The sequence below is a fragment of the Cydia splendana genome, chromosome 2 (assembly GCF_910591565.1).
Source record: "Cydia splendana chromosome 2, ilCydSple1.2, whole genome shotgun sequence".
Taxonomy (NCBI): domain Eukaryota; kingdom Metazoa; phylum Arthropoda; class Insecta; order Lepidoptera; family Tortricidae; genus Cydia; species Cydia splendana.
The window spans coordinates 11,148,537-11,174,127 of record NC_085961.1 but is presented as its reverse complement, the minus strand read 5'-3'; the positions used below and the strand labels follow the sequence as shown (position 1 = coordinate 11,174,127).

At 35.5% G+C, this 25,591-nt stretch overlaps 1 protein-coding gene and 1 long non-coding RNA gene across 3 annotated transcripts in view; both read right to left on the bottom strand.

The window, feature by feature from the left end:
* Positions 1 to 25,591, bottom strand: part of LOC134804124 (uncharacterized) — a 181,357-nt gene that overhangs the window by 13,405 nt on the left and 142,361 nt on the right. The gene's annotated exons all lie outside the window — the stretch shown is intronic.
* LOC134804042 (uncharacterized) overlaps positions 1 to 25,591 on the bottom strand; it is a 126,721-nt gene that overhangs the window by 10,860 nt on the left and 90,270 nt on the right. For both annotated transcript variants that reach the window (XM_063776931.1, XM_063776923.1), the window contains exon 2: positions 314 to 522. In XM_063776931.1, the coding sequence (XP_063633001.1) occupies positions 314 to 522 (209 nt within the window). The remainder of the gene's footprint in view (positions 1 to 313; positions 523 to 25,591) is intronic.

The following is a 25,591-nucleotide window of genomic DNA, read 5'->3' as shown; positions in this document are numbered from 1 at the left end:
TTGACTATACCACTACACGACTAGCTAACTATTATTGTAGTTAGTTGCTGATGGTGATGCCTGCTGCCTGCGACACTAAACGAAATGGAAATATTTGTGTGAAAAGCATTAATCGGCCATAAATATCTGTGTAATGATGATAAGAGCAGTATATAATACCCATACGAGCAGTGCTGGACGTTCATAGGTACCGTACATCAAAACCGAAGTGAAATGTACGACTGCATAATTGACAAATATATGATAATATAACAGTCAGCAGCGTGCGTCGTTACACCTATAATAATAAATAATGGTCTGAGATTTAACTTACATCAACAAAAATTCCAGGCAATCCAAACACCCTGGTGCTGGGGTTTTCCAAGGGTGTGTATCTGTAGAACTCATGGTTCCCCCGGTACCACTTGGCTGTGTATAGTGGCGCCCCCTGCATGTCGCGATAGCACGTCAACACTGCAGTACCATTGCGTTTTACGATAGATGGCTCTATTAGCAGCTTGACGTTGCCGATGCTGGTTACATCTGAAAAATATTATGTAATTTTAGGCAGGTCTTATTCAAATATTAACTCTATATACATGACTACCTTTTTCTTTCCCAGGGAAAGTGATAACCCATGCTTGTGTCTAACCTAAATCCGACCAATGTTAAAATGCACATTTAGCCTGAATACTTACCTAAAGATAAAGCTTTGAAAACAATGCTTAATTGGTAAATATTATAGGTAGATATTAGGATCACGCTCATTTCATGGTAAACTCGGTGGTACTGCTCATCTATTAGTGATGCACGGTGTCAGTAATGTCAATTTATCGAGTTTATATTAAAGTTGACGTTTCCTGCAGTAATGTCGCGCTGCAATACTGCTGCATTCAACTACATTACTGTAGGAAACGTCAAATTTAATATAAATTTCTCGATAATATATGACTTCTAAATATATGACATTTCCTGCAGTTTCGCTCCGGATTTTGACATTTGCGGCAGTAATGCAGTCGGCCATTAACGTCGCGCTGCAATACCGCAGCCTGAGTGATGCTGGTGTCAAGTCAGAATCCAAACGTTACCTTTCTGACAAACTAAATGTTCATCAAATAAGACTTTTGCATTTATAATGATAGATTATCATAAGAGAATTGCTGAATGTTTCTAGAAATCCGTAAATAGGACTCTACTACTACGTGGTTCATTTTAATTTTTATTGCCTGCCTAGTTAGCATTCCCGCAGTCAAGTCATGGTGGTACCCGAGAGACTGTCCGGACCGGACCCATTTCCATTTTATCACATTTTGTGTTATTTATAGCCGTTGGTTATATTGACGTAGGTAGGTACTCCATTGCTTCCAAAAAGTATAAAACTTAATAAAGGGGATATTAATATAAATTTATTTATGAGAGAAGTTCCAGGGGATTGAAAACCAATTTTTGTTTGTCATTTGGAGTGTAATTTTTCAGCGTCGGTTTTCAACAAAGTATTAAGTGTATGATAACGAAAACAGGAATTGACTTTACAGCTTGCTTTGAACACCAATATTTTAGCCGTTAAGATAATTGTATGTAAATATTTTTATTTCGACTACTAAAAATATGTTAGGTGTTCGGTACTTTTGTAGGTATATGTACCCACAAATACTACGTATTTTCTTTTCATTATTTTTAAATCGGTTAATACTTAATCGACTAGCATATTCCAAAATGGGATAAGCCTGCAACGAAACGCTTTTCTAAAAGCGCGCAACACTGGAAGCTCGAGTGTTGCCTTATTACATTCCCAACGATCTCAAAATCGAAACGCCGTCGCTACCTGCTCACTCCAAAAAGCTTGAGCCTTTAAAACCAAAATCAAAGTTTAAAGTGTCCAGCAGAAGTAGAAGAAGTCTGTCGACGCCAGCCTATGAGGTTGCTACATTCATCATCGAAGGACAGGGGCCCCTGGAACTGTCTACCACGTCACCCACCAGGTCAGTCACAAATTAGGGTTTATGCTAGCCTAGACACCTACATTTACTCAACAATAGGTATAATTTGAGTTTATTCATATATTTACATGATTTCAAACACAAAATTTTACAATGTGTTTTTATTTTTTGGTACATCCCTACGTACTATTTGGATATTTTATCTTAGTCTCAGTTTATTAAAAAAAATACATTTATTATGTCTTAAATTAACTAAGGCTTACTAATAAACATATCATTAATGCGTACTTAATTGACTCTGTGTGTCGCAATGCTATATTAGCATAATATTGTTTACAGACGACCGCACCGGACCGCGACCTCGATGCGGTCAAAATGGCTCTCTATGGTTTCCCATAAAGTTTTCAGTCATAATGTATTAATAAATAAATAAATAAAATGTTTTATTGCAGGCATTAAAAAAACCCATACACACCTTAAAAAATTAACTAAAAACTAGCTTAACTTTAACTAAAAATCTAATAATAAGTATTAAATAAAATTTAATATTATTTCCGGTTCTCGCTCTGATGAACAGATAGCCAGTGTCTAAAAACATGACTATTTGGGTTCTCACTTATCGTCCTCAAAATTTCATTTTTGGAGCTTCTAATAGCTTCCCAAAAGGAGGCTACTCTGGCTCTGAGGATCGCGAAGAAGTCAGGTACTCTGACCGCCGCAAACATGTCTGATGCACTATCAGTATTGTTTGTCCGCATTTTCGTTATATAGTCATAATTTGTTTTTTCTCAGAAACGCGTAACTTTTCAGGGTTGCCATAAAACAAACCTAACCTAACCTATCTATAGGATAACCTTACGAAAATCCTGTAAAGTTAACGGTTTCAGTTTTAGGACTAATGATAATCGGACAGTCATTACATTATAACTTTCAATAATTATGTCAAACAAAGGGACCCCGGTCAAAATATCTCTTTCCCGCTCTTACTTATAACTGCGTCCTTAACGCACGTACGGCGGTCTACCTTACACACGATCGAACATGCGCCGCGCGCCGGACCGTACCAAGGTCGCGGTCCGGTGCGGTTGTCTGTAGACAAGGGATATATTATATAATTATATTAAGGTAAGGTGGGGTAAGCCGAACATAGTTTATTTTGCTCGGGGCAAGTTTTTTCATCTTACCTTACATTGCGTCTAAGAATAAAGTTTAAAGTGTACTAAAAATCAGAACACAAGTTATTTTTAAAATTCGCTGTAGGTACAAATGTTGGTCAGTTTGGTCTGTCAGATCAAATCCAGAACAGTTTCAGAACAAGTAATTTAACTCAGAATCGGGCTTCATGTTTACTCATGTTCATTGTACCTACTTATTGGGCGTTTTCAGAAATAAATATCGAAAACCCGATTCTCACAGATCCCGGTGTTTTTGGGTTCTTTCAACTCAGAATCACTAGCATATTCAATTCTTATGATAAAATAAAATGTCCCAAAAATTTGTATGTAAATTGTAAATTCCACTACGTCACGCACATACAAGTGAAAAAATTTTTCATACTAAAACGTGACGTAATGAAATGGACATTTTGGTACATCTTTTTTTAATGGTGGGATGGAGAATGCTGTCGATTCTGAGTAGAATGAGCCCAAGAACGTCCAGATGTGAAAGAATCAGGTTTTCAATATTTATTTCTGAAAACGCCCTATTATACTTATTAATTTCAGCATCGAAAACCGGAAAACTCTTATATTCTGCTCAATTTTATTAATGCTTAAATGATTTTAGAATCGCGTGAACCAGTCATCTTAAGCCTAAAAAGGGGGTCAACCTCGGAATGATAGATAATAAGCTGGAAACTCGTATACACCTTCGTTATGACATTTTAAGGGTTCTCTTAAAAGTCATCGCGTATATCGTGTGCGCATCACAAGTTATTCAAGGTCAAAGTTCATGAAAATCGGTTTTTCGCGAATATCAAGATGTCTATAGTTCCAACGCTGTTTACATGTAGGGACGAAGTTGTAGACCATAAAATTTGTGACACGTTAGGCATCGAACATTCATCGAACATACGTATTATTAGTTGGTTTGATAGTGAAAGACACCTTGCATTTTGTGACTATGCGCTGAAACTTGGCACAGTTGATTCTTAGCTGGTCTTGAGTGGATTCTGACCGGGAGTCATCGAGACCCACGGCACATTTAGTGGGGGGGAGGAGGAGAAGTTCGACGCTGCCGCGCTTCAATTGAAGCATCATTTCTCTAAAGCTATACATATTAGGGCATGTGATATATCATTTCCGGATAAATTAAGAATGGGGAATCTATTTTTGGAACAAAAACAATGCACTTTCTAACAAAAAAAATAATAAGAATGAACTGAAAACTACTTCAACTCGCTATTTTAACTACAGATAAAGATTTCGGGAGTTAAATAAAAGCATGTGAAAACATTTTCTTGTATAATAATACAAGAAAATGTATGATTTTTTTTACTAATAATATTTAGTACTAATAAGTACTTAAAATCTACCTCTTTCCTGTAGAAATACCTTAAGTTACAGGTTATAAAGCTTAATTTCCTGATTAAACCTCAATAAAGGGGTACCCTTTTTTGTATTAAACTATGTAGTAAAATCAGTACATATATACACACAAGCTGTTAACTAATGTCCACAGGAGGGGCCACTTTTGTTTTAAAATCTATGTATGATCCATAAATGTCATTTTAACGATTAAAAAACTTTATAGAACGTATTATTCACACAGATCACCAGCTCGCCTTACGTCATAGTGCGTTTTCCGTGCCGCTGCGCCTTCTATGCTGTATATCTTGAAAACGGCTAATGGCATGAAAAAATGTTTCATACCTAACTCGTCGCAAATTTTATGCCCTACAATTCTTACCTACATGTAAACAACATTGGAGCTATAGAAAATTTAATATCCGCGAAATACCGATATTTATGACCTTTGACCTGAAATAACTTCCGACGCGCACACGATATATGCGATGACTTTTAAGAGAACCTCATATATAATACGTCATAACGAAGGTGTATACGAGTTTCCAGCTTATTATCTCTCATTCCGAGGTGAAACCCTTAATTTAACTGGGCCATAAATGTCATCACAACTAAAAATATTCTTAGTCTTATGGCGTTGAAACTCTGATCTAGTACAAATGGGGTTCCAGCGCGCACAAGTTTATTGCAGAAATCGCGAAGCATCTGGTTGACGTAACTGGTGTCCGAAGAGCTGGCGGCTACCTCGCACAACGTATCAGCAATTCAGCATTGCGATACAACGAGAAAATGTCCTTTGTATACAATGCCTTGAGTCCCTATTTTAGTTTTATTTTAGCTAGTTATTAATTTAGTTTAGTATTTGTTTAGTTACTGTAATACCTCTGTATAATATATTATCTATTATGTAAAGAAATAAAGCTTTTATTCTTAGTTGACATAACTCTGACTGTGCGTTGATTGTGATAACAACTCATTAGTTGAGACTTAGTTCATGATTGTGTTAGTTATTAAATGCTGAGTATCATTAAACCTACGTACATACCTAATTATTTTATACCTAAGTGTTTTGCTTACACAAGACTCGTGACTCGTGTGACACGAGCAAGTAACGTCTTATACTCTTTGAAGCACGCGAGCTTAATATTAAACCTTAATGATCTACACTCTTTTATATTTTCTTTTCATTTTGCACGATTACTTTAGTATTAAAAGTATTTGGCTCACTGATGTTTTAGCTCCAGCTGCTTATCCCTAAATCCTTTGCATTACTTTGAAATTTTATCTTTCTTTACCCTGCCATAAAAGTACCTACGTGGTAGGATATTCATCCCACGAGTGAGATGAGCCGTGTGAGCTACAGAGCCACTTGTACGTTAGATGTAACCTCGAAATTAAAGGTCAACTATAGGTAGTTTTTTATCATTTACTTATTATTAATCTCCTCCATTAATGGCAAATATATCTAGATCCCATAAAACTGTTTTGGTGCGCCGCCGAAGCCCTAATACTTGCCATTTTCAATACACATCTCGGCTCTCCCTTCACGCCATATTTATTTAAATTTAAAAAATCTGCTGCCGTAGATAGACGTAATACATTTCAATCCAAATTCCATATTCCTAGACAGTACGGTCTGATGTGCTCACTACATAACAAGCGCGCCAAGGGACACTAGAAATGATTACGGACAACATGAACATTCAAATTGAATCGAGATAGCCGGATCGAATCCGAGTAGTCGATTTATATTCAGACGATATGTGGTTATTTTCTTAAAGGAAGTTTACCCTCGAGAATATACGGTTTCAAGATTCCGTTATGTACCTATATAACAAAAGAGAAAACTGCGTATCAACTTTCTATAACAATATTTTTACCAAAATTTACTATGCACGTAAGTGTATACGAGCATACTCGTATTGGAAATTTACCGAGTGAACATTTTTTGTTTTGTATCTCGTATTACAAGTAGGTACAATAATAAAGCTGAAAGATACATATCTGATCCGGAAATCCGGTTAGCACCCTTCCTCTTAACTTTATTTGTTGTTTAGTTTGTCTTGCAGTTTATTTATTTTATTTACTTGTAGGTATGTATTACTCCCGTACGGCACCGAAGAAAATAGTTTTATTGATACTTAGATATGTGTGTTCTTATCGTAAAGACCGTATCGTTAAGTATAGGGACAGATAAAACCTTGTCTAACTGTTGTTGGCATGTGTATTATTTTGTATTTTTATTATTTTTAACTTAGTTATATTTTAATTTATTTGACAACGATTTTACAATAGTTTAATGATTTTATTCTAATTTAAGTAACTTATTATTTTTAACTGAACAGTTTTATATTTTAAATGGGATTTGGTTGTTTTATTTTTATAAATGTCAGGGATGTTCAAATATTTCAAAATTTGTAGTGTTTATTATTTTATTATTAATCCTATGTAAATTGTAATGCGACGTATTGGACCTATGTTGTCTTAAATAAACGAATTTATTATTACTATGTTCTAAGAGTTTGATCTGAGGGTATATTTAGAAAGGATCTGATTTAAGAAGGTTTGGCATTTTTTTTATTTTAGGGACTTTATAATGCTTTTAATACCGTATAGCAAATATAGTCCGGACAAGCCTATCGAGCTGAATTTGATAGTATTTCACCGACTCTTTGGTACGATTTAAAATAACAACAGGTTAATAGGCTGCGAAGACATGTTATCTAAGTGTCCTCTTCATGATTGTTCAATTGAGCAGCTGCGGAATAAATGTGGTGAATTTTTATTTTTACATAAAAACGCTTTTTCACGTTTTGGAATCCCTTCAACTTCTGATGCAAGCGAAATGACGGAGACAGCTAGAAGAATAAGCTAAAAACCAAAGCTAATGCCTAACGGACATTCATGGCGTTGATCCATCGCTAGAGCGGGTCGATAGAAACGCTCCATGATAGTTATATTAGATGTCAAAGTCAGAGTTGTCGTAAGTAACATGCCATATTCTCTAAAAGGCCACCATGCACAGATCCTAAACTTTTTTTTACCGAAAAGAAATGCTTAGACTATGTCCAGATGTTTCGCTATACGAATCATGTGTATTTGCTGTTTACATAGTACGATTTTTTTTTGTGTGATGTTGTCTTGTTCGCAAACCGCAAATGTTCTTGTAGTTTTTGTCAGCAGTCGTTATTGTTACTCGAGAGGATTGGGTAAATTTCGTCCAAACCATATGCTTTACATGGAGCTCCCAGGACGAAATGTGTACCTTATTAAAGCACTAATTAAACACATGTGTAATTTTGAAAAAAAAATATAATACCAAAAAAAAAATGGCTAAGTAAAGTTGTCCCTATCATTAACGATACGGTCTTTACTAGATAGGTAGGTGCATAAGGTACAGATAAATATGTCATCATCAGGCATAATATGATGTTTTCTCACACCAACCTACCTATCTGTTTATCTCTACTCTTACTCAAATCATATGTTTATAACAGTTTATTTTATTTAAAATCTGATGTTGACGTTTTGACCAGGCAATTTTTACAGTTCTTGGACGCTTTAACATTTTATAACAATTATTAGGTATCGTACTAAATACCTCTACCCGTCTACCCGTATTAAATACCTATTATTAAAGGTTAGGTACGTTAGGTTGGTAAAAAATATTGTTATGATCTTATGATCAGTAGAGGATCACGTGTTTTCATCGTAGGTACAGTCGAAAGTTTAAATTTATGACCCATTTTGTACCTTGTTACAGTGACAATAGTTTGAGAAATGGGTCATAAATTAATACTTTCGACCGTACCTAAAAAATAGTTACCCACTAAATAGGGTTAATATGTGTGTGCCATCAATAGAACATCAAAATAGACCGCGGGCCAGGAGCAAATATCGTCAGTCATCGCCTCCCGCTTGATACTTTGTCAGATGATAGTTTAGATGCTATCATGAATTAAAAAAATAGTCAGCCGGTTGTATCGCGGTGGAAAGACCGTGTCCGCAAATCCATAAGGCATTTATTGAAATGCCCGATGAAATCCTACATGCAAAGTTACATGATTTAGTTATTACTATAATAAAAAGGTGCAGCGCTTATTTTTTACATGTTTATGCAAGTAGCTGACGGTCTTTCCACCGCTATACAACCGGCTGACGGTTGTTTTTATTTATAATAACATCTAAACTATCTTCTGACAAAGTATCAAAAGGGAGGCGATGACAAAATTTATTTTATTTTTTTACATGTTTCGGTGGCTGCCATTCCTCAACCCACCAACGGAGCGCCAGGTGACGTTTATGGGGGATCATCATACATAGCCGTTCTAATATACGAGTTATCGCCCAGGAGGCGATTGGTCATGGAAATCTGTTCGTGGCTCGCGGTCTAAAACTTCAGAAATGAGAAAAGCGCTCATATAATGAATACCTAAAGAGCAGTAGCAATGGGGGTACCTAATCGGTAAAAATAAAACTGACTAATATACGGCTCGATTCGGGAAATGAATTAGAGATTCACTAGATATGAAATAGTAAAGATATGTGACGTTCCACGGCAAAAGGTACCTTATGGCGGCTGGCGCCGCGATTCAGGAAATCAATTAGAGATTCACTAGATATGAAATAGTAAAGAAATGTGACGTTCCACGGCAAAAGGTACCTTAAGGCGGCATATTGGAGCGGCGTTAATTATAGCGCAAGTGCCAAACGCCATAAGGTACCTTTACCCGTAGGACGTCACATATCTTTACTATATCGTATCTAGTTAATCTCTAATTCATTTCCCGAATCGCGCCGATAGAGTCGGTCCATAAAAGTCTGCAGCGGATTAGATAGCCCACGCAGTGCAAGTGTCATTTATACGTCATAATTTCATAGAAGTTTGACGCTTAAAATAACACTTGCACTGCGAGGGCTATCAAATCCGCTGCAGACTATTCTTGGTCTGACTCTAGTGAATATTTAATGACCGGATAAAATTTAAAGGCCCTCCAAACTTGTCCCTTATCATTATATAAGAAAAGAATAGTTATTCTCCGTAACCTGTACCTTTATTTTTCAGGAAAGGTATCTCTTGACGTTATTGCGATGTAGATAAAACCAGTGGCATCTTTATTGCCAATAAAATTCAGTAGGTACCTATCAAATACATCTGAGGTTGAAACAAATACATATACCGATAGATAAGTTGTAGGTCAGCATCAATCCATTATGCATATTTGAGCCACGTTTTAAATAAGATTGTAACGGTTTGCTATAAAACCTCGTTTGGGCTAAGCGTTTTGTGCTGGCCGGTTGTAAAAATTTAAAAACATTTTAAAATAGTTTTCGGAAATCTGTCACATGAAGAAAATTGATGAACATCTGGACAATTTTTGCAAATAAGATATTAAATATCTCTTAAATAATATAATTACCTACCTTGTTATTATTTAGATCGTGCCTTATTGATAATATGCTGTGTACATTTCCCCGGATCGGAGATCAAGTAAATGTGACGTTTAGCGTCGCATGTAGAGTTAAGTAGATAAGAAAGAAAAGAAAGTTTAATTTAGAAAAGTTATTTAATATTAATTATAACTAAAATAGGAGCATAAGGCCGTGAGGCCTGTATAACTGAGCCGACACAGAACGAAATATCGAAACAAGTCCTTGATAGTAGGCACTTTCCTGAGACTACATCGCAGGCGTGGCAGTTGTAGAAGGCTCCAACTGCGACGCCTGCGATGTACAGCGAAGCCTGTCGGAGCCGGAGATAACGGTTTTCGGGGGCGATAAATCGATCTAGCTAGGTCTTATCTCTGGAAAAAACGCGCATTTTTGAGGTTTTATATGTTTTCCGAGCAAAGCTCGGTCTCCTAGAAATTCATAATAATCAACACAGATCAACATGGACCCAAACTAAGCAAAGCTTGTACTACTAAGCAAAGCTTGGGTGTTAGGCGACGATATATTATACGTACCTACAATACATACTTATAGACCTACATAGGAAACAGCCATGACTCAGGAACAAATATGTGTGTTCATCACACAAATAAATGCACTTACCGGGATTCGAACCCAGGACCATCGGCTTCACAGGTAGGGTCAATGGTGGGTAGTGATACCCCCTAGGCCAGACCACATCGCTTAACAATTATATCTACAATTATAAATATAAGAAGTAATCAATACTATTATGACATTATTACCGGGTGGTTAGGATTAGGATTAAATCAGGATCAAATGCGTTCCCGGCATTAATCTGCTATGTTAATTTGCGATAAGTGATTATTATTGTGCCGTATTGTTTGTATGTATTAAGCTGCAACCATACATAATGACGAACTAACTTGACCTACCTAATTAATCCGTTATGTCGTGTTACCTATTCTAAGTATTGTTTATAAAAGGAAAGCATTTATTTACATAATTAAATATACAGAGGTACTACAATACAAATACTAAACTAAATTAATAACTAGTATAAATCTAAAATAGGCCCTTGAGGCATTGTACTAAGGATGCTGGCGGCATTTCCTCGTTGTATCGCAATGAACTTTGTGCGAGGAAGCCACCAGCTTTTCGGTCACCAGCTACGTCAACCAGATGCTTCGCGATTTCTGCAAAAAACTTGTGCGCGCTGGGACCCCATGGACTATTGTTCTAATCCTAACTTCAACAACGAGTTTAACTCAAAATGGGTTAATGAAAAGTAGAAAATACAAAAGGAATTTCCAATATACCATTTCGATTCAGTATAATTTATCCAATTATAATCTATTAAAAGTTTTTTAGCAAATACGCAATATTCAACTTTTTAATAAAAATAAAATCTTATAAAATTGCAAATGTGAAGGGTCGTATGTTTGTGTCTCTACAAATAATATATGTACTATATTCCCATACGTTAGTCAGTTCTGAGCAAAGACGAAGTACTCCCGAGATCAAATACGCGCACTTCATTAATTTAACAGTAAGCAAAACGATTTTCAAAATACTGTTTGAGGCTAAGGACGTTTTTGAAAAAAAAAAAAGTTTCTGCTCTTTTGTAGTCAGTTAAGATGTAACTTCTGTCATACCTACACGTTGTAAAAAGCAATAGACACCTCACCTCAAATCAGATTTATCCCTAGTTTCGACGGTATGTAATGGTGGAACAGTCAATACATACATAGTTACTAACATTTTTCCGGGGCTAACTATTAGTCTATTATAAATCTTCCCGTGATCGTAACAAAATAAAAATAATCAATAACTAGTTTAACCAAACTGTAATGTTATTTTTATTTTTGTGCGCCTAAATTAAATATTTAGAGTGTTAAAATAAATAAATAAATGCAAAACGCTGTAAATTGAAACAATGGTGAAACACAAATACTTCATATACCTACATCAATAGTTATTTGTACAACAAGAGATCAAAGTTTGATATTTCTTCGAGTACTTATTTTGAGTCCCGTGCAAGCGAAAGATTCTATAATAGATTCACGAGCGTAGCGAGTGAATCTAATTTAGAATCTTGAACGTAGTAAGGGATTCAAAAGCGCACGAGATGTAAATAACTTTGATCTCGTGTAGTACACAAAATTTTTCACCCTAAGCAGTGAGAACATACCTAGAGGGACAGAGATAATATAACCCAAGTATATCGAACTTGTATTAGACCCCGCATGTTGAAATGACATTTGACTATAAAGGTCACTTGAATGACATTTTATCTCACTCAGTGAGCAAAATGCGATTTTGCTCACTGTGTGAGACAAAATGACTTAGTGAGCAAAATCGCATTTTCCTCACTGTTTTTAAGAAGCAAAGTACCCTTTTCGAGCTGCTGAGGTGAAAATATTTTTTTTACCTCAGCAGCTCGAACAAGGGTACTTTGCTTCTTTCTTGAGTGAGACAAAATGACATTCAAGTGACCTTTATAGTCAAATGTCATTTCAACATGCGGGGTCTAATACAAGTTCGAAATACTTGGGTTCTATTATCTCTGTCCCTTTCACACTGTTAGCAAAAAGAAATAGACAAAAAAAGTTCAAACGACATTCAACGGTATATTGACGGTTTATAATAGACCCCCGGAAAACGTCTGAACGCATCGTATAAACCACGTACGAGTATGAATTCTTAATAATTAATTAATAAAAATAAAGTTTAAGATTTGATAAAAACTGATAAAAACACAATATTTTAGGTATTTTATTGTACAATTAAAATAGTGAACTCAAAAAATACACAGATTATCACGCAAAATTATTTATTCTACTTTTAAGACTTTCTACTATAGTTGACAAATAGTAGGTATCCGCAATTCGGACCGTATCTTACGAAGTTTTTTTTTAACGTTTTGTTTTTGTGTTCGATTGCGGTAATTAAACTTAATTGTTAGTATATCTTAAGAAAACATGAGTGCATAGGTATTAAGTGACGAAGAAGGATTACATTTTTCAAGTTGTCTAATAGGTATGTTAAATTCTCACTGCTCAGGTGAAATTTTTTGTGTACTACACGAGATCAAAGTTATTTACATTTCGTGCGCTTTTGAGTGCCATACTACGCTCAAGATTCTAAATATAGAATCTTTCGCTTGCACGGGACTCAAAATAAGCACTCGAAGAAATATCAAACTTTGATCTCTTGTTGTTTAATAACTATTGCAGATGTACATATGCACGTTTCCTTACAACGTTACTTTTTTCCAAAAAGCAACTGATAAATATATCTGTATCTATTACTTTCAATCCCGAGTAACTTATAGGTACCTACGGGTATTAAACCCACGACCTCTGATTTGGAAACCCCACGCCTTACCGCTCTGCTTCCAAGTCTACCTGAAGCAAACTCAATTGGCCGAAACATAAACGGGCTGAGAGAGGACTTAAGCCACAGTAAAAATATTGACGGCAGAATGTTCTTATAGGGAACCTCGACATTCATCTCTCCGTCACTTATATTAATAACCGTTTTACCTGATGCGCTGTAATTACGTAGAATCTCTCCACTCATCATCATCATCAGCTAAAAAATTCTGTAGGTATACTGCTGAAAGTAGGTCTTTTACGAGTACCTATGTTGTGCTTTTCTCAATCCTGCCCTTCTAGCACAAGCTTGTAACACGGCTACACGTTTCTTTTACAGTGAAAGAAAGTCTTACTCTGCTTTTACTAAGCAATCGGAGGACTATTAAAAACCTCTGAGCGAATTTGCTCGAAAAAGCGTTGACGTTTACATCCCACTACCTACCTACTACTTACTACCTTTGGAGTATCGAGACAAACCTTACTGGCTTAACGATACTTTTGCGATTAAGTTAGATATTGTGTTGTAATTACCTGAAAAACAATAAAATAAAAAACCTATCCCAGCACTTCTGCTGCTATTTTGTTAAAAACATTATTGTCAGTTACTAGTTTTATGCTGCTAATAACTAAGATTTCGGTATAGTTTTATAACGACAGAAAGATGAATTAGTCGTAGGCATACTACACACGTTTTTCTTGAGGATGACTCAATCAAGCTTTTACGAAATCTATAATATTATGATCTGTGACGAAAGTGACGTGAATCTCGTGAATCTAACTACCCCCGGGGAGACCATTTGTGGAATGCATGTGTTTATCAACTATTTTTTGTACTTACACGTGTTATGTTTACAATACATAATTACAGCCATACTATTTTTGTACCATATATATGAATAAAGTTATTTATTACAGCCTAAACCAAAATGTTTCTTATTGGCTATTTGGTTGTCACGCTACTAGTATAGGGTACTAATGTTGTTACTCCAAATTATTTTGTAACTTAGGTACTGGAAAAAATATGTCATGCATCAAGTTTCTTTTTTTTAACCAAAACAAAACACTGGTTCAGATATTTGGATTGTAGTTGGACCCTTACGCTAGAGCCCTTGTCCCAGTGGCTTAGTAGCAAATGTAACTCTCTCTAAAGCTCGTCACCGCGATGAGTGCATACTTATTGCGGATTTTATATTGTATGTCCTTCACCCGTTTGAGCTTACAAAATAAAGCAGTGAAGTAAATATTATAAAATATCATCTTCTAGTAAGAAATTGCCTATATGCGGCGACTTTAATGTAAATATTATCGAAAAATCAACAATGTCTTGTAGATTATTGAATCTTTTTAAATCCTGTAATCTCAACCACATGTTTATGGAGCCCACTAGAGTGACTGCTACTATAGTGCAACCTGTATAGATAATATTTTCACAGATATTTTTCCTATTGCTAAAAAAGTTATCAGCAATTTAGAATCAGACCACTTAGGTCAATTAATGGTATTTGAGACATTAAGGAAAAATACCATGAGAAAACAAATAACTTTTGTACCAGTAACCTCGGACTGCGTGGAAAGAATGAAGCTAAGTTTAGTTCAGGCGCTACCCTTTTTGTCTTCCGATATGAGTCCTAATAGTATGTATAATTCATTCTTTCACACTTTTATGGATCATTATAATGTGATATTCACCTCAAAATCGGTCGTAGTTAGTGGTGCATCAGTTTTTAGTGAGTGGGCTACTGCGGACTTACATCAAAGAAGACGTGAACTGTATGCCTTATATGAGGAACGGCGGTTTAATCACAGTGATGAATTTAAAGAACATGTGAAGGAGTATTCGATGAAGTTTAAAGTAGATTGTCATATAGCTAAGCGAAATTATCTAAGTCAGAAAATAAAAAGTAGTTCCGACATTGTTAAAGCAACCTGGAAAGTTATAAATGTGCAGGCTGGTCGCTCGAAACATACAATTAAAGAACTTAAACTAAACATTGATAACAAAATTATAGATTCCGATTTAGAAGTAGCTACAGAATTTGAAAAAATTTTCACCGAGGTACCAGTATCCACAACTAAGGATTTAAATTCATCACCCTCATCTGCTGTTACATTATTAAAACATAACGCTCCAGAGTGTTGTGGAGACCTTCATTTTGAACATGTTTGTACCTCAGATGTAATAAAGGCGTTTAAATCAATTAATGTCAAAAAAACTAATGACCTCTCTGTCCATGCTGTCAAATCCTTAGTAGAAATTGTAGCGCCTGACTTGGTAGTTATATTTAACAACAGTGTTGATTGCGGCGAGTTTCCTGATCTAATGAAACATAGTAAAGTAATTCCTTTATTTAAATCTGGTAGCAGCTCTGACCCCACTAACTTTAAACCGATATCTGTGCTACCAACATTTAGCAAGATTTTTGAAAAATTAGTTCTTTCTCAATTAGTACGACATTTTAACGTTAATAATTTGATGCATAATAAGCAGTTTGGTTTTACACGGGGTCGCTCAACAACCGATGCTGGTGTTGAGCTAATTAAGCATATTTTCGATGCCTGTGAGGAGTCACGAGATGCTTTAGGTGTCTTCTGTGATTTATCTAAGGCCTTCGACTGTGTTTGTCATGAAACATTAATCAGGAAACTTCATTATTACGGAGTTAGAGGATCGGCACTGAATTTACTTAAGTCCTACTTAAATGGTAGAATACAAAGGGTCGATGTGAATGGACAGCGATCACCTGGGTCATTGGTCTCTATGGGTGTACCACAGGGGTCAATATTGGGGCCTTTCCTGTTCCTTATCTACATAAATGACTTGCCATTCCTTGTTAAGATCCACCATGATATAGTATTGTTTGCAGACGACACCTCACTTATTTTCAAAGTCAAACGACAGCAACAAGCTTACAATGATGTAAACAATGCTATTTCAAAAGTAGTAAACTGGTTCAATGTTAATAATTTACTGTTAAATGAGAAAAAGACTAAATGTATTAAGTTTGTCACTAGTAGTAACGTAAGGCATGTGCAAACAAGTGTCATTGTGAAGGATGAGGAATTGGAATTAGTTGATAGTACAGTTTTTCTTGGTATAACTTTAGATTCTAAACTCCAGTGGGGTCCCCATATTGCTACTCTTACGAATAGACTGAGCTCTGCAGCTTTTGCAGTGAGCAAAATCCGTCAGTTAACTGATGTGAAAACAGCTCGATTAGTATATTTTAGTTACTTCCATAGCATTATGGCATGTGGTATTTTACTGTGGGGCGGTGCTTCAGAGATAAATACCATTTTTGTTCGGCAGAAGAGGGCTATTCGAGCAATATACAAAATGAACCATAGAGACTCACTTAGAGATAAATTTAAGGAAATTGACATAATGACAGTGCACTGTCAATACATTTATGAGAATATTCTGTATGTACATAAAAATATTGTAAATTTTAGGAAAAATTGTGAAATTCATAATATTAATACTAGAAATAAACATAAGCTCGCAGTGCCCTTCACTCGGCTCCATAAAATTAAAAAATCATTCATGGTTAATTGTGTAAGATTTTATAATAAACTTCCAAACCATATTACTGAATTATCTATTAATAAATTTAAGAATTATGTAAAGCGTAAACTTATTTCTAAAGCTTATTATACCACACAAGACTACATGAATGATATAACAACGTGGGATTAATTGTTATTCGAAATGATTATTTATTTATTAGGTATATTTGATTATTGATGAGGAAATGGATATTCCGATGTAATACTATCTACTTCTTTTGTTACTTATGCTTTTTTTTTGACATTTAGATTTTATTCTAGAAATTCTAGACTAGTATTTTTTTATACAATCTTTTTAATGTTTGACGATCCTTTTGTGAAATTTTTAGTGTTAAATTTGATATGTATAATAATCCAATTTTATTATGGAATAATATTAACATCAATAAATTGCTCTGATAATTAGATTAAGATTAATTACGATTCATAAGAGCTTGTTGCTAGGCCTACATGAATAAAGTATATTTTGATTTTGATTTTATTATAGAAAGTCTATTCTACCCCACGTCGTGGGAACCGTGTGGAATTCGAAAACTCATTCAATTGTTTTCGCACGATAAATTCAAAGTTGAAACTGATTTTTTATAATTGTAAATTATTAAATAAATACGTGTTGGGGCTGTCGCTATTATAGGTACCAAAAACATAATAACATTCTCGAAAATTTAGGATAAATTATTTACGCTATTTATCACTGTATTACGTTCATTATAGCAATTTCAAACTTTTGAATACCAAGTCAGTGTTAGAATCCTGTGTTATTTACTTTATTTAGTGTAGGTACTTTTTAATTGTAATATAATATTATTGTGATTATGAGTCCTTGCTACTTAAAATAAATGTTTTTATCCCGTTAACCAATAAAATTATAATTGAGAACCATGATTCTTTACCCTTTTAAAATAGTATAAAACTAATAAATGTGGCTCATATATTTCAGAGTAAGTGTGAGTTTCGTAGAACAGACCAAACGTAGTAATAGCACGACTTCCTTACTCGCTTAAGGCACGGACTGCTTTCCATTGCCAACGAACTCAGACAATGGTTGAAATATCAAAGCGGTACATGTAAGAGGGTTAATTGCTTAACAAAGATGACTTAATTGCTATTCTGTTCATGTACGCACTCACAGCTCACGTGTGAGTTAACATTCGTAGCTTTAGATAATTATTTAGAACAAAAGATATCCTTAATGCACTTCGAAACATCGCAACACGTAACTTTACGTGTAACTTACTTAACATCAAACCAAATTGCTGAAATTGGAGTTAAAAGCGTTACCTTGCTTGGCGCAAGTCAGGAGTGCAGGTTGATTAAGTTACAACTTAGGAATTAAATCTTACAATACTTGGTACATAAAGTCAGACCAAAGAGTGCATAGTATTGTAGGACAAAGTGTGGCAGTGTCATCATTTTTTCTATGAAAATCTGAGGTTTATAATGACACTACCTTACTTTGTTCTGTTCAAGTCGGTGCAAAGTAAGGTTAGCTTAAACGGACTCCAGTTTTATTATGTACTAGCTTCTAGCCGCCCAGAGACCTATAAAAAGGTATCCTGTTCCATTCTAATTTGAATCTTTGTTTTGACAAATCAAATTGCATTTTTTTTGGCAAGTTTTGAAGTCTGGGCGGCTAAAGGCTAGCGATCCGCCCCGGCTTCGCACGGGTTAACAAATTATACACGTAAACATTCCTCGAGTATTACTATATTGATAGGTGAAAACCGCATGAAAATCCGTTCAGTAGTTTTTGAGTTTATCGCGAACAAACATACAAACAGACAGACGCGGGGGAGGACTTTGTTTTATTTTATTTATTTATTTATTTATTTAGAAATTTAATTCAGGCAACAAGGCCCATATTACAAATACCTTACAGACTAACATACATATGTATTTTATAAACTTAAAACTAAACACTATTTAGTCGACAAAACGGCGTTATAAGCGCGGCGGCGGGGTTATAAGGTGTAGTGTAGATGTATTATGTATTAGCATGAGCGGGCAGCTTCGAGCAACACGGAAGGGAGGCGGCATTCGCACTATTTCCCCTCTGCCGAGGTACAAGATTAGCGCGTCAATTTAATCTAGCGCGGGTAATAAAACTAGTGGCACTTGGATTTTTCACTAGACCGAGTCCAGATGCGCGCGTGAACACTGCTGCACAAAAATGCCTGTTTGCTCGGTTTTTTGTTATAAAAAGAGGTCGGGGACATCAAATTTACAAAAAGAAAGTGTTACATTTCACATGTAATATTTTTTTTACATATCATACGTTTAATTACATTCAAACACAATTATTATATTTTAGTCTCATGTAATTGTTGCATTTATCGATTTTGCTCGCTCAGTACAAATTGCGGATCGGTCGAGCGACAAATCCGACTTCTCATCTCTCAGAATACAATAACATACTTCAACGAAAATGTGTTAGTGTGCGTGTTGTGACACTTGTCACTCGTCCGTACACAAAAAGAGATCGAGGTTTGCAAGATTTGTCTTTGACGTGTGTCATTTTCTATGTATTTGTGTCGTCATTACAGATTGGATTTTGTATGTAAGTGTGTGAGAAGTGCGACTGTGTGCACCTTTCCCCCCGCGAAAAATGGCAGAAAGATTTGTACGGTGAGATATCGCTTGGGCCCCTCCCTTCCGATGTGTCGGAAGCCGGTGTTGCTCGAAGGCGGGCAGCGATAGAAATAGCGCTTGAAATAGACAACCCTTGTGTTTCTAATTTAAAAAATCCGCGAAGAGCGTACCGGACATACATAATGGAGGGTCCCGTACTTTCATACAATAGTTTAAATAAGAATATAATTAAGTTTTTTTGGAAAAACTCATTAATGGCTCAAGTGGTGTTATTCAAAATAATTTCTGTGGAAAGTTAACCTATTTTTTTTCTCAAAAAGACCGCCTTCAGGGATATGTCGTTATTATAAGCTAAATAATTTTAAGCCGTTGTAAAATCAGGTAACTTTAGTCTACAACTTACAACTATGGTCCAAATTGAAGTCCCAGTAAAATATGTATGCTTTTTCAAATTATTTTCAGTATATAATATATGTAATATAAAAAGAGCATTAGTGTATTAGACCGCAAGCCACGAACAGATTTCATGACCAATCGCCTCCCAGGCGATAACTCTTATAGTGGTTAGCGGCTACGTATGATGAATCCTCGTGGACGTCAGCTGCCGCTCCGTTGGTGGGTTGACGAAATGGCAGCCACCGAAACACGTAAAAAAAATCTTTTCAGTCATCGCCTCCCGTTTGATACTTTGTCAGATGAAAGTTTAGGTGCTATTGTTAATAAAAAAAATCGTCAGCCGGTTGTATCGCGGTGGAAACACCGTCAGCTGTGCACATGAACATGTAAAAAAAATATTTTTTTCAGTCATCGCCTCCCGTTTGATACTTTGCCAGACGATAGTTTAGGTGCTATTGTTAATAAAAACAATCGTCAGCCGGTTGTATCGCGGTGGAATCACCGTCAGCTGTACACCTGAACATGTAAAAAAGATTACTTTTTTCAGTCATCGCCTCCCGCTTGATACTTTGTCAGATGATAGTTTAGGTGCTATTGTTAATAAAAACAATCATCAGCCGGTTGTATCGCGGTGAAAACACCGTCAGCTGTACACCTGAACATGTAAAAAAATTTTTTTTTCAGTCGTCGCCTCCCGCTTGATACTTTGTCAGATGATAGTTTAGATGCTATTGTTAATAAAAATAATCGTCAGCCGGTTGTATCGCGGTGGAAACACCGTCAGCTGTACACCTGAACAAGTAAATTTTTTTTTTATTATTCAGTCATATTTTTTTCAGTCATCGCCTCCCGCTTGATACTTTGTCAGATGATAGTTTAGGTGCTACTGTTAATAAAAACAATCGTCAGCCGGTTGTATCGCGGTGGAAACACCGTCAGCTGTACACCTTAACATCTAAAAAAAATTTTATTTTTCAGTCATCGCCTCCCGTTTGATACTTTGCCAGACGATAGTTTAGGTGATATTGTTAATAAAAACAATCGTCAGCCGGTTGTATCGCGGTGGAATCACCGTCAGCTGTACACCTGAACATGTAAAAAAAATATTTTTTTTTCAGTCATCGCCTCCCGCTTGAGACTTTGTCAGATGATAGTTTAGGTGCTATTGTTAATAAAAACAATCGTCAGCCGGTTGTATCGCGGTGGAAACACCGTCAGCTGTTCACCTGAATAAGTAATTTTTTTTTTATTATTCAGTCATATTTTTTTCAGTCATCGCCTCCCGCTTGATACTTTGTCAGATGATAGTTTAGGTGCTATTGTTAATAAAAATAATCGTCAGCCGGTTGTATCTCGTTGGAAACACCGTCAGCTGTACACCTGATCATGTAAAAAAAAATTTTTTTTTTCAGTCATCGCCTCCCGCTTGATACTTTGTCAGATGATAGTTTAGGTGCTATTGTTAATAAAAACAATCGTCAGCCGGTTGTATCGCGGTGGAAACACCGTCAGCTGTACACCTGAACATGTAAAAAAAAATATTTTTCAGTCATCGCCTCCCGCTTGATATTTTGTCAGATGATAGTTTAGGTGCTATTGTTAATAAAAACAATCGTCAGCCGGTTGTATCGCGGTGGAAACACCGTCAGCTGTACACCTTAACATGTAATTTTTTTTTTCAGCCATCGCCTCCCGCTTGATACTTTGTCAGATGATAGTTTAGGTGCTATTCTTAATAAAAACAATCGTCAGCCGGTTGTATCGCGGTGGATACACCGTCAGCTGTACACCTGAACATGTAAAAAAAAAATATTTTTCAGTCATCGCCTCCCGCTTGATACTTTGACAGATGAACGGGAATTCTCGACCAAGATTTCTCGAGTTTCTCGAGTATCTCGAGAAATGCTGAAAGTATCAAAAAACACCATGTTATTTTCATTTTTTTGCTTTATTACAAATCAGACTCATTGGAATCGTACCTAGGAGAGATCATAATCATAATCAAACAGGGTAAATTTTTAGAACAAACAAAACTATAGGTGCAGGCGTGCGCGCCGATGATGTGATATGCTATAGTGTATTTCGTTAGGTATTTAACAAAATTTTATCAAACCACAATACTTATGGTATTTTATTAGGCAAGAATATTCAAGTCAATAAATTTAACTCGTTGTGACAAACTTAGAGAAGAACAATGAAGCTGCTAAAATTGTAATATTTTGCTAATAGGAATATATCAGGAGTATTTGATTTATCAATAGTAATTTAGTATATGTGTTATTACATGGCCCTATAATTCGTTTTTTAGCATTAGAAAGAAGATAAGTGATTTGAGTCTTTTTATTGAAAAACAAATTTGAAAATTAAATCACCGCACATATGTAAAAATTACAAATCACATACTTGATGATAAAATTTATTCATTCATAATAGCACAGGTCAAAAACACAGAAATACATTGTCAAAAATTATACAATTAATAATAAATACATACATACGATAGTTTACATTATTTTGCTTTCACAAGTAATAGTTACTAATTTATTTTAAAGCGTTTTTTAATAAAAAGACACGTCACGACAGTTTAAAAGTTTCAAAACATGATAATCGGTTGAAGCCAGAACGATAGGATAGGGGACAGCTCAAGGCAGTATAATTTCCCGTGATTGACTATTTACAGAAATACCCTTTTTGAGATGTGTATCTACCCATTAAATTAATTGCCAAAAAATATGAAATTAAATATTTACCTATTAGTTATAGTGGTATTAATTACTCTATATAGTTTAAGGCTGAAAAGGTGACTGCAATCTTTGGGTGTTGGATTGCAACTAAATTTTCTATTACGGGATTACGTCCGAATTTTCCCGAAAAACGAAGGTCATTCTAAGGACTGTACTAACTGTTCGTCAGTTATATAATATATAAAGCACAACACTAAAGCAGCACGCCAGAACTCCTTTCAACACTGAATATAGTAATAAAAGGCGCAAAGATATTATAAATGTAGGTATTCAAACCGTACAAAGAAAACACTGATTTTCATTTAGATTTTTTGCCTTTTTGGGCGTGTTTTGGGCTCATATTTGTACAATAGGTTAAATGTAATACTAGAATTATACCCACTTAGCTATAGGCTTGTTGTAAGAATACTTTTAATTGTTACATGTTCATGTGCACAGTTGCTCACGCTCTTTCCACCGCGATACAACCGGCTGACGATTTTTTAAATTAACAATAGCACTTAAATTATCATCTGACAAAGTATCAAGCGGGAGGCGATGACTGAAAAAATATATTTTTTTACATGTTCAGGTGTACAGCTGACGGTGTTTCCACCGCGATACAACCGGCTGACGATTGTTTTTATAAACAATAGCACCTAAACTATCATCTGACAAAGTATCAAGCGGGAGGCGATGACTGAAAAAAAAAAATTACATGTTCAGGTGTAAAGCTGACGGTGTTTCCACCGCGATACAACCGGCTGACGATTGTTTTTATTAACAATAGCACCTAAACTATCGTCTGGCAAAGTATCAAACGGGAGGCGATGACTGAATAAAAAAATATTTTTTATATGTTCATGTGCACAGCTGACGGTGTTTTCACCGCGATACAAACGGCTGACGATTTTTTTATTAACTATAGCACCTAAACTTTCAACCGACAAAGTATCAAACGGGAGGCGATGACTGAAAAGTTTTTTTTTTACGTGTTTCGGTGGCTGCCATTCCTCAACCCACCAACGGAGCGGCAGCTGACGTCCTCGAGGGTTCATCATATACGGCCGTTAACCACTATACGAGTTTTCACCCGGGAGGCGATGACTGACGAAATTTGCGCCTGGCCCGCGGTCTATATATGTTCCAAAATAAATGTAACGAGTACATATCATAAAGGCTCGTTAATAATCAACGTTAAAAACTGGACCATAGTGGTACTTAAGGACTATAGTTACCTGATATTACGGTACCTAATAAATATAGTCACGGACCGTACATGGGAAAAATGTATTTTATCGAAGAAAAGTTATCAACGAACGCAGGTGTGCTAGTTAATTATAATACTTAGGTACTAGAGTCGGGCTACTGAAATATTACCCAAAGTTTTGGCGGGAAATTCAAAAAATCTTGGGCTGGTCACACTTTGTGTAGTAGGAATTATAGTTTTGATACTAGAGAATATTTTTGATTTTCTGTGCACACGTAAGGTACCTAAGGGTATAAGTTAAATATACGTTGACGTGCACTCAAAGTCAGCTCACTTAATTTCTACCACTATGTAACGTACAGTAAACGGTAAACACATATGTTAACACTATCTCACTATATACCATTGTAACAAGGCGAAAAATGAAAAGTAGTGTAAATAAGACCTAGCTCGATAATACCGTAATTTAATATTAATCCATCACCAATAAAAATCATAAGTACTATGCCAAATATGCTAAATACTAAGTATCAAAATATTTATAGAGCACCAACCTCCTAATTTGTTTACATTTGTTTAGGAGTTGTAAACATTGCAGTTTTTCGTTATACAACGCTACACGTCGACTTTGCACATTGTCGTAATTATTTACGAGCTTAAATAATAGTTTGCGAACCTCACTCAGTATAGAAATTATTAATATTATTTAAAATAAACCCCTTATAAACCGCAAACAATTTGAATGAATGACGTAAATTGACAACTGACTTTTAGCTTTTTTTTTAATCATAGACAATTGGTGATACAACAACGAAATATCTGTCAACAATTTTTGGCTAGCCAGACTCTAGTATCAACCATCCTTTGTTCTTCATAACCATATCGCTCGTAGTTTTCACCACGGTAATGAAACCTCCAGAGAGCTGTTCAGGCAACGTTTAACTAACGGTTAACTAGCATAAAGTTCTTATTAGTTATCAAAACTTAAATTGCCATGTTACGCAGTTGTAGGAGACAGGCATGTACAATTTGCCAATATAGAGCTGGCTATTAGAAATTCTTTGGAGGCCATGGTTCATTAAAGTTTCTAATAGTTATGATTAACTTGCTATATTCATTAATCTATTAATATGCTCAGAAATCAATCTAAACTTTCGATTGATGTTTAAGAAGTAATATTCGGCCAAGACTCTGTCCTTAAAGGGCCAAGTGCTCCTTGGGGTATCTAAGTTGCTGGCCGATAAGTGAGGCTTCGTAGGACCTAGGTGTGACGAGTTAGCTCGATACATTCCCACGGGCGTTCAGTTTGATGAAGGTAACCCGCACTCCGTAGGAACCTACATAGTTGTCCCTTGAAAGCAGTGAACCTTAAACATTTATAAATAGGTATCAAGCCACTTTCGTAAGTACTTACATATAATTTTAAATTTAATTTTTATTAAGTATAGCACCTATAGTGATACTCCACAGTCAAACAAAATGTAGTTTTGTGGAGCATTGTCCTTAACAAAAAAATTTGACTACTGGTCTAACAAAATATCAAAATAATAACTAAATAAAAAGAAAAATCTGAATTTCTAGGTGTAATGTACATGTCGCTCTGTCACACCATGTTTATTACAAAACTGAGAAAAGGGCATCTAACAATTTTATATGATTTACTGGTATATATAAATATGAAAATAATGCTGCTGGCGTAATAATAGTTTTTGTCACTTTTGAGTTGTCTGCATCTTTTTAGTTCAAAAAGACGGTAAAGTTCCCAGCTTTGATAGGTAGAGGTCGACATGAACTTTGGCTTTAAGAGCGTCGTTTTTTACCTTACGGAAGAAAAACTACAATTCAAGCGCATACTTTTAATAAAAATAACACGCAA